The following is a 10696-nucleotide window of genomic DNA, read 5'->3' as shown; positions in this document are numbered from 1 at the left end:
CGAGGGTCATAAGGACAGAGGGATGTTGTATGCTGTAAAGCCCTGTGAGGCAAATTGTGATTTGTGATATTGGGCTTTATAAATAAAATTGATTGATTGATTGATTGATTGATTGATTGATTGATTGATTGATTGATTGATTGATTGATTGATTTTTTCTATATTTATTATTATTTTATTTTATATTATTATCCTTCATGGTCCCCAGAGGACGAAGCCTCATGACTTTAGTGATTCTCTGACTTTGCTCTATAACTGACACAAGGTTCACATTTTGGGGTTTTAATGAAATATNGATTGATTGATTGATTGATTGATTGATTGATTGATTGATTGATTGATTGATTGATTGATTGATATGTTCTGTATGTAGTCATTAATCTTTTCCTAAATTTATTATTATTTTATTTTATATTATTATCCTTCATGGTCCCCAGAGGACGAAGCCTCATGACTTTAGTGATTCTCTGACTTTGCTCTATAACTGACACAAGGTTCACATTTTGGGGTTTTAATGAAATATCTCGATAACTATTGGATGGATTGCCATGAACTGTGGTACAAAGTTATTTCCCTGCAGGATGAATTTGATATTTACTTCAGTGAGCCCCTGGTGTTTGGTTTTGACATGCATAATGACATTCCCATCAGGCTCAGCTGTTCTCTGTGTGTATTGTGACGAGAGTAAAAATAATTCCTGCCTTATAAACAATCTCCTCAATCATCTGGCTACCACCCCCCAACTAGTTTAAGTGTGTCAGTTAAAGAGGGAATGATGGTCATTACCTGAGAATTGGCACCACAGTCATGATGGGAGATCTGTTAGAGTCACCAGTATCAGATCGGGTTCCCAGGTCCACATGCGCCATCATTCTCCAGGCAGCCGACGAGCTTCTGACGTTTGATACCCAGTAGCCCTTACCAAAGCGATAATCGTAGTAAGAGGGGTACCTTTTCAAAGAGATATTCAAAAGGCACAGTGGGGAGTTACAAGGTGTTACAATCATGTGACTTCTGAACTAAATATTCTCATAGTACACAGACAGTATGTTTTTATAAAATGTTTTCTGTAAACTGAGGTGGATTTTGATCAATAAATCTTACAAGTAAAATCTCACCCAATCTGAAACGGGAGGTTGCTGTTGAGTTCTACTGTTTTCACCACCTCCTGTTGACACCATCTGAGACCATAGGAATCCCAGGCAACATTTGCGCTGGTCGTCTGGGTCAGGTACCCACAGTTACCAGAGAGGCATTGGTAGTCATTCACATAGCAGAAGACTGTCGTTTGTTTGCTGCGAAGTTCCACCTGTGAAGAATCATTCAATAATTACACTCAGCCCAGTCGCCAGAGCAAAATGTTGGTATTGTACATTTCTGCAAACCTCGGGTACGTTACATTCGCACATTATTATGTAGCGAATACGTTAAACGTTAAGTTTCAACAAGGCTGTGGTAAATGCGTGGTTATGTTTAAGCACAAAAACCACTCAGTTATGGCTCTGACAAGATCATGTTATAGCTCAAAATACCCGGTTAAGGGGGCACAATCCCTGCAAGAAACTGAGCAATGTCTCGGTCTCTAACAGTGGTCTGAAGCTTTGCAGGCGTCTTGCCTCGGTGTCACGCCATCCAACATCCCCTCCACCTTCAAATGACCAAGTCAACTCATATACTCCAGCACTTTAGAAATGCTGATATGATGAAACATACCAATTTAATGTATTCGTGGTTTACAGAGATGCCAACATTTTCTGTTAAACTTGTAGCAGTTGACCTGCAATCTGTTGAATTTTGGAGCCAGAAAAGCCATGGAAGAGTGGGGGTTGGATATCGCTTTTTACAACCAAACTGTGCCTTTATCTTCATCTGGCAGAAATCATATTATCATCATTCATCCAAAATAGATTTGATAAGAAAGCATCCTTCTTCTTATGGCAGAGTTCAGCCATCTTTCACTGATGACACCTTATAACACTGCTTTTTTATTAAATGAAGTTAAGATACAGAACATTGTCTCTGACAACAGAGATAACACATTAGTGAGGATGTGACAGGATACCCTCTAATGAGATTTGCTTGACACCCAAAACGTAACTTACCCCATAAGTCCCGTCTGGATTCTGTCCTTTTGGGGTGAAGGTCTGTGATCCGCTGAAGGACCTGTACCTGTTGGGATCATAGCTCCATGCAGTTACAGCTGAGATCATGAGCAGCAGATGCAGCAGGGTGAGAGAAGCCATCCTCCTGAGTGTGCCCTCTGCAGCGTGATCTGCATCTTAAATACTCTACCAAAAGGAAATGAAACTTTTTTTCTTATCATTCACATCATTTACTGGAAGTATAAAGCGTGAAGCAGAACTTGTTTCACCTGTCTGTGTATTATAGGTGACCACAATTCATATTTCTTACCTGAGTGGAGCAATCCTTTCTCTGTTGGTATTTAAACACAAGGCCAACTTCTGAGAAGAGGTGGAGCTGTGTTTTTAGATGCACTGCTGCCAACTGCGGTGGAACAATGAAAACAAAAATCAAAACTTCTAAAGCATCCACTTGTGATTTAATTGGCTCTGGTTCTCTTCACACATCAGTCACACAGGGACTCTACCAGGTAAGAGTCATCTGTTTTTGCTTCAAAGGTTCATTCACCATCTGAGATTGAGCAAAGGGTAATCAGACTGATGTCACATTCAGAGGTGTTGTGCTGGATAATGTAGCGTAGTGCAGAGGTTCAGGCCCAGTGAATACAAGAATAAAGTGTCAGTGGTCCATCACACTGACCAGTCCTCAATGAAAGCCTGAAGGATTTTGTTTATTTCCATGTTTTACTGTATTTCCATGACTGTCAGAGGGAAATTACAGGAAAGTTTGGATAAACTGTGGTGTCTCAAGTGGGAAGCTCTTTTCTTCTGAAATGTTTTGATCACATGGAGAGAACACAACACACCTTCGAGCATGCATCTGCAGTTTCTTTGCAAAGTGGAACACAGTTTTGGTGTCACCTATTCTCCAAAGTGCATTGAAATATTGCATGAAGAAAAACTGTCATGGCATTTAGTGATATATTTTATCATCTCCACAGTCCTGCTTTTTTATCTTAAGCTAAATTAGCTGCCTTCAGGCTACACTGTTAAAAATCCCACTGATGTCATTGTTACGATGGTGACACTCCACCGAGTCTCTCCTTTAAAGCCAAATAGGGCTGCAACAGTATGAGATTTTCAAAGTGATATAACCACCTCAGAATATATATGTCACACTTTCAGTGTATAGCATAATAGAAAATCATTATTATTATATTTATCAGGTTAAGTAACCCTTTAAGGACCCAGAAGAAGTCAAAAGAATGCTCTGGCTGTTATAGTTTTTATTTTAGGTCAGTTTAAAAAAGGATTATTCAAACAGCCATCTCCTGCAGCCATGACGGGACAGTACGGCAGCGTCACTGTGTGTTTGCAGCGTATCTTGGACCGCCTGTAGCATGATGTAATGACGCTGCTGCACACAGACAATGTGATAGCTTTCTGTTGTGGTTGGTTTTTATTTTAGATTAATTTTTAACAGGATCATGAAAACAACAACCCCCGCCTGTGGGACGTGTGTTTATAGCAGGTTAAGGGACATGTTGCATTAATGTTAAAACTGTTATTACAGTAATTAACTGTCCTGCAAAACAGGATGACAAACACAAAATACACAATATAAAAAATGAATTCTCTCCAGAGAGAGAGAGCAAACATGTCCTGCATCAGGCTCTCATGGAGAGGGCTGTGGCCGAGCTTAAAACATCACCTGGCGCTGGCTCTGGTAATTATCTGTCTGTAATAACAATAAATCAATCAACAGGAAGTATGCAGACACTGCTGCTTGCTGTGGTACCTGGAGCACACACGTCGACAGCCTCTGTTGCAGACTACAGCAACGGTTGCATTTTCTACGTCGTCTGAGAATTCATGGTGTTGATCAAAGATTTATGTTGATTTTTTATAAGGCAGTCTTAGAGAGTCTGATCAGGTATAGTATCACAGCTTGGTTTGGTAACCTCTCTGTGCAGCTAAAGAACAAACTGTTTCGGCTAATTCATGCTGCTGGAAAAATTATTGGTGTTAAAGAGCACTTCTCCATTCAGAGTATTTATGAACAGGCCATTCTGCAACAAGCAAATAAAATTATCTGCGATCCATCACACATCATGCATGGCGAGTATGAGCTGCTACCATCTGGTAGAAGGTTTAGAGCTCCTCACTGCAGACTGAACAGATTTAAAAAGTCGTTTGTTCCTGTGTCAATAAAGCTGGTAAACAAGGTCAGATAAGACCAGAGCTCAGATGACTTGCGTTTGTTTGTGTTGCACAGGTTAGTATTTTTTACTTATTATAATTTTAGCATTTTATTAGCCCTATTAGGTGTTATTTATTCATTTTTTAATTCACCATGTTTCTTGCACTTTTCAGCACCTTGTATGATATGGAATGCGCATATCTATTGTATGTTTGGTATTGTGTTGTATCGTATTGTATGTTCTGTGTTGTGGCTGCAGCATGGGCGAACGGCCCAGAACAAATTTCTCACTTTGTGAGACAATAAAGTTAATCTTGAATCTTGAATCTTGTAAACCACACCCAGTCCTTCTGTTCACCTGCAGGAGCCTTCCAGCTAATCGTACGGTCACGTAGTGTCCCTTTGTTTGGGTGTACTTGATGGCACTGTTGAATGTTGATGTTATTCGGTTCACGCCCTGCATTGCTGACACATCTGAAAGGACGCAGTAATTCTCACAATCGATGCGTTCCAGGGACGCACTTTATTATTTTTGTTGATGCTACATTGTGAACGACCAATCTGTGTTGAAACAGTGGCGTCGGGTGACTTCACTAGTTTGTAAAGTATTTTTCAAGTCACAGAAACAGCTGAGGGTGAAACAGGTGTTTTGGATGTTATAATCACACTGTCGCTGATGTGTCCGTGTTTTTCGTCTTCAGACCATAATGTTACCACTTTGGATTATGTTTTTATGCTTGGTTCTGATTTGTTAGTCTGTTTAACATTGCAGTTTATAGACTGGTCTATCGGCATATGTTGGGGGGCACAATAATATCAGCACTTCATCTTTATCAGTCCATATTGACTTTAACATGAAATATCGGAGTCAGATTTTTTTTAATGACACAGTGAACATGAAGGACACAGCACAGGTAATAAAACAACACATCTGAAGGATATACGTGTGCACAAGTGTGTGAAGAATGAAAAGGACAAAAATGAAAACAGATGAACAGAGATAAAATAAATATGTGATACTATTCCACAGTCTGCTCATACTGTGTTAAAGACCAACAGAGCAACAAGCAGAAGAGATAACTGGTGTCTGCTTGTACATGACAATGAAAGGTCCACTAAGCAAAGACTACACTAAGTGCTTATGATGTGGTTACTAACTTTTTGGTGCAAAAGGACTTATAATACGGTAGGAAAAGCTGATACTGCTGTGTGAAGATAATATTCACAATCACTGTAAAGTAACCTGACACACAAATAACTTCATAACTCACTGAACAATAAACCAGTTGGGCCCACAGGTGTGTGACTGTTACAGTGTGTGACAGTCCAGCGTTGCCAGGTGTACGATAATTTGGCCCTCTGTATGACGTACGATCAATCATCCCAAAAAAGGCCAAATGTACAATAATTTGGTCAATATGTGAATGTGTGGTTGTCATCAGTATGCTGGAGTTTTTTTGTGAACCCTGAAGGCAAATGATCAGTTTATAGGAAATAATCACATGACATTTATCTATTGATTGTAGAAAATTCCATTTAGCAAATCCATCAGTTCAGTGGAGATGAGGAAAACTATTAAGTGAATGCAGGTGATAGTGAATCAGTGATCTAGTTCTCATCATGTGGGAGTCAACTGTGAGCTCTGTCCCTGATAATATCAAAATAAGGAAAATCCCCTTAAATGTATGGCATGTGCTATAGGATGAGGAGCAGACAAACCACAGTGGTGTGTGTCCCATTTTAATGTGGTTGCTTTGTGTCATGGTTAATTCATAAATATAAAAGATAACCATATGTTAATGTGAACAAATCAAGCCCTATGCATGATGTATGGTGATGCTAGAAATAATCAAAATGAATAGAAAATACACCCTTTTTACCTCTCTGCAAACAGTTGCCTTACTTAGCCTCTCAGCATCACCAACACTATACAGGAATGTACCGCTAGCAAAGAACCTCAGTGCAATACAGACTGACTGCACAGTGGTCAGAGACTGGCTGCGGCGTGTGACCTTTATAATGTGTGGTTCCAGCAAACTGCATAGATACACTATGCTTTGCCTGCTGAACCGGTACCTCTCCCACAGATAGGAGTCTGTCTGTATCAATGGGTTGGTCCTGTCCTGGAAGACCCTTGGGGCTGGTGGTGGTTGGAAGGCCCTCTGAACAATGTGGGCCTCCTCATCAACAGGATCCTCGATGAAGGGGCATGCCATTATTTCCTAATTTACTCTCTCTTGCTCTGTCTCTGTGTCTCTCTGGGTGTGTCCCTCTCCTTCTCTGGCCGTTGTCAGTTGACCTTAATTGGCTGTGAATTTGCTAGCCAATTGGAAACAGAATGGGGTGGGGATGGAGGGCAATCACATATTCATGTACAATCTTTTTTTTAATGCCTCAGTTTCATTTTATTATAGTTTTGTTTTTATTAAATTGATTCTGGCTTTGTAAGTGTTTTTTTTTTAATTATCTTATTTTTATTAAATTTTAATTTGTTTTTTAATAGCCTAGTTATTGTTTTTATTAATGATGTTATATATGTGTGTGTGAGTGTGTGTGTGTACTTACTCTCTTATTCTGCTTTTTATGTATATTTTCTCATTTTATTCATGTAAAGCACTTTGAGTAGCTCTTGCTGTATGAACTGTGCCACACAAATAAAGTTATTATCATTATTATTATCATTATTATCATTATTATTATTATTATTATTATTATTATTGAGGCCACAGTGTCGCCTTTTAATGTGATACTTTTTAATATTCTTCGAGGGCAGAGGTAGGCAGCACACAATTTATCAGTTTTATGAGTAGAACGTCTGAGTCAGCAGAGACAGTTGATGTGATCTCTGACTGAGGCTGCAGGGTTTGTCGAGCCAGCTCAGGTAAAGAGCGCCCGGCTCTGTTGAGCTGGCTTCATGTTAAGGCCCTCAGGACTCTGATTACTGGTGATCTGTTGTGTTACGGCTGTCATGGGCAGGGCTGCTGCTGAGCCGACTACAGCGTGGGGTGCTTTGTTAGTCGTCACCTCAGTCTGTGGAATGTATTATTGGTTCAAGTCAGGAAAAAGTTTCACGTTGCCACTCCTTGTTGTTGCACCTGCAGGTTTACAGTAAACAGGTCACCTCTCTCTGTGATGTGCCAACATTGTCAAGGCTACAAAGCTTCTTTAAACACATCAACAAGACAAAGAAACAAAACAAGAACAGGACATGCAACCTAAAGACTGGAAAAGGACATTGCGCAACATTTTTAACCCTTTGAAACCTGGAGTGACATCACTTTTCTTGTTTTGTAAGTATTCAAACCCTTGAACGTGGAGCAAACTGGTGCAATATCTTTCAAAAACATGGAGGAAAGTGGGGGAGCAGTTTTGTTCCTTTAAGGGTCTGGGGGCGACCCAAAGCTGGACAGAGCAGTGGAAATAAAGAAACAGAACCTGTTTGCAATAATAAGAGCAATAACACAAATAAATCAAGACAATATGGAAACTGCAGTTGTAACAATATAAAATTCTAACCCACACTTCATATTAGGATGCAACAATAACCTGGTTGATCCTGCCGGACTCTCCCTGCTGACCTGTTCTGGAGTTTTCCAATGATGCCTCAGCTGCTTTGCTGCCAGCAGACGTGGGGACCTTCCCACTGACTTTATTATTGTTAATTATCATTGTAATAAGTAAATGTAGGATTAGTTTTAATAGACTTAATTTCCCTTCATCATAATTATTATAATTGCTATTGTTTCTATTTATTCTTTTTAAATTTTCTTTCTCCCCTGTCCTTTCACCTGTCAAACCTGTAAAGCCACACAGACACAAACACACACATACACACACACACACACACACACACACACACACAGACACACACACACACACACACACAAACACACACATACACACACACAACTTTGTCCCTTTATCACCTGACAGTGATTTATTAACTGGCCTGTCTTCACTTTTGTTTTCACTCTTTGTGTTGTTTTGTTCGAATGCAATGAAAAAAAAAAAACATGGCAAAAAAAGGCAATAAGCAACTTGGTGAGAAACGGTCCACAAATTGCAACAAAAAAAATAATGGATTGGAAAACCATTCTTAAAAGGCTAGGGGAAAACTATATCTATAATTATCATTATCATATAATTATGTTACAGAATTATTGTATTTTTTAAGCTCTTTTTCCAGGTCATCTCCTTGTTTGTTTGTTTTTAACTTTATTTTCTGTTTTTTTTTAAAATTAATTTTCTTGTTTTTAATTTTCTCTTGTGATTTCTTCTCTTCACGTGTTTCTGAAAGAAACCAAGCCAACTTGCTCAGGGTTCAAAGGGTTAAATGGGGAACTAGAAGCAGTAGCGACAAACAAGCAGGACAAACAAATAGCAGCAGCAAAAAAGAGTTTATTGTTTACGTGTGTGTGTGTGTGTGTGTGTGTGTGTGTGTGTGTGTGTGTGTGTGTGTGTGTGTGTGTGTGTGTGCTAATCATCTGTTGTTCTAACTGGTTACTGACAGATCTACAAGTGTTTAGTTCTCTGGTGTGAAATGGAATTACGTTCCCCTCTGGTGCTGCTTTGCAAATATTGAGGAGCCTTTAATAAACTGTCTGCGTGTCACTGTGTGTTTCAACTCAGTCTTCATCAGGGCACATACAGTATATCACCATATATGAACTCCATGCATTAATGACACAGATGAGACAAAAGAAATGTTCACAATCAGCTTTTAATTCCATCCATTTGATCCATGACCCGCTTTCTATTTAATCAATAAGGTGATTAGCTGATGCTGATTAGTGCCCATTGAAACCCTGCAGTCCAGTGACTGCAATAAAAAGCAATCTTCCTTCATTCACACTCTGAGTACTTCATGATCGCAGCAGGCGCAGGTCAAACAAAATGAAGGAAACAGAACTGTTAGAGGTCTGAGATGTGAAAGTCTAAAATACAAGAAGACATAGAGGATGAATGAGATTTTAGCTGTGGAGCTCTCCCGTCTCCTGAATGATTTGATTGGATGATATTCAGTTCCCGGCCTCAGTCTGTCTCATCGCTCGGCAACAGGTGGTATTTAGCTCTGGACCTCCTCGAGTGGTAGACCACGCCTCCACACGCCAGGAGGCAGGCAGCAAAGAGCGCAAGGTTCACGCTCAGATTCAGGCTCGGGACTGACACTGAAAGGGAAACACAAAGAAATGAGTCAGACTGGACGGAGATTCAAATACTGACGTCACACATCTGTATCCAGCTGTGAAGATTGGTCTAAACATTTCGGGGGGCGCATATGAAATGGGGGGTTTGGGGGGTCCAGATGGCAATGCTGTCTCCTCTTACCACTGTCGGCACTCTCTGCTAGCCTCACCTAATTTTACCATCCTGCTCTCGTCCACTAAAATAACACCTTGTTTGTCGTCTATCGCATGGAAAGTGGAGGCTGGCTGTTAGGTTCGGATTTGATATGCAGCAGAGTCTTCTATAAGCAGAGCGCACGTTTTAAACGTCAATATTGCAGTCAATCTCCATTTAAGTGTGAAGACAAAATCGTGATTAATATTCACTTAATTGTGCTGCTCAAGGTGTTACTGGTGAATTTACACATTGACAAATAACATTGACCAGTTTTTTGGCTTCCCACTTGAGCTAACATTAGTTAGCTGCTTAGAACGTGACGTACATATGAATATTAATGTTTAAGCTTTCGTCAGTATGGAGATGCTACACATCATTAGCTCAGTTAGATTCTCCACGATTTAATCGTTCAGTTTATTTTACTGAAACCATTAACACCAGAGAAAAATTCATTCAGATTTACCAGCATGAGGCAAAAGCTGTCACAAAGTCAGAATATGTGTCCATTGCTTGATTACCCTGTAAGTTATTCATATTCCTTCAGTCTTTAAGGGTCCTCAGAACAAAAGAATCAAAAAGGTTTTTAATAAAAAAAAATAATCCAAGTTGTGAGGATTGTTTTAACAGGATAAAGTGGGGTTGTGTCTGTATGCCGGGGGCCATGATCTTTGAGTGCCGCAACTCTCTGTCTGTGATGCTGCGTCTGTCGGAGTTACATCAAATAAATGATTAATAATTGAATTTTTATCTGAAGCCTAGTTTTTATACAAGTAATATTCATACAGGTTTAAATAAACAGTTTGATCATATTTCCTGATCTTTGCTGAGCAACAGTTTTATGTGAAAGGAATTAAAGGCCTGTCCCAAATATAGGCCTGTTGAGTTTATTGATTTAAAGGGAAATTTCGGTTTATTTCAACCTGTCTCCTATCGTCCTAAATTTGTTTCAAGTGACTAGTGACATAGAAATAATAGTTAGCATGTTAGCCGTTAGCCTAGATACAGCCGGGGCGCATAGTAGCGTCAGACCTGTTAAAACGTAAGTGAACGGGCAACCTTCAAGTGCAAAGTT

At 39.7% G+C, this 10696-nt stretch overlaps 1 protein-coding gene across 1 annotated transcript in view; it reads right to left on the bottom strand.

Annotated features, from left to right (window-relative positions):
- Positions 1 to 9312: 9312 nt before the first annotated feature.
- The window catches only part of LOC126396265 (CUB and zona pellucida-like domain-containing protein 1), a 6236-nt gene continuing 4852 nt past the window's right edge, over positions 9313 to 10696 (bottom strand). The window contains exon 5 of the mRNA XM_050054241.1: positions 9313 to 9449. Coding sequence (XP_049910198.1) covers positions 9313 to 9449 — 137 coding nt within the window. The remainder of the gene's footprint in view (positions 9450 to 10696) is intronic.

This window comes from Epinephelus moara, chromosome 1, assembly GCF_006386435.1.
Source record: "Epinephelus moara isolate mb chromosome 1, YSFRI_EMoa_1.0, whole genome shotgun sequence".
Classification (NCBI taxonomy): Eukaryota; Metazoa; Chordata; class Actinopteri; order Perciformes; family Serranidae; genus Epinephelus; species Epinephelus moara.
Note: the sequence above shows the minus strand (reverse complement) of the source record. Positions and strands in the feature narration are given on the sequence as shown.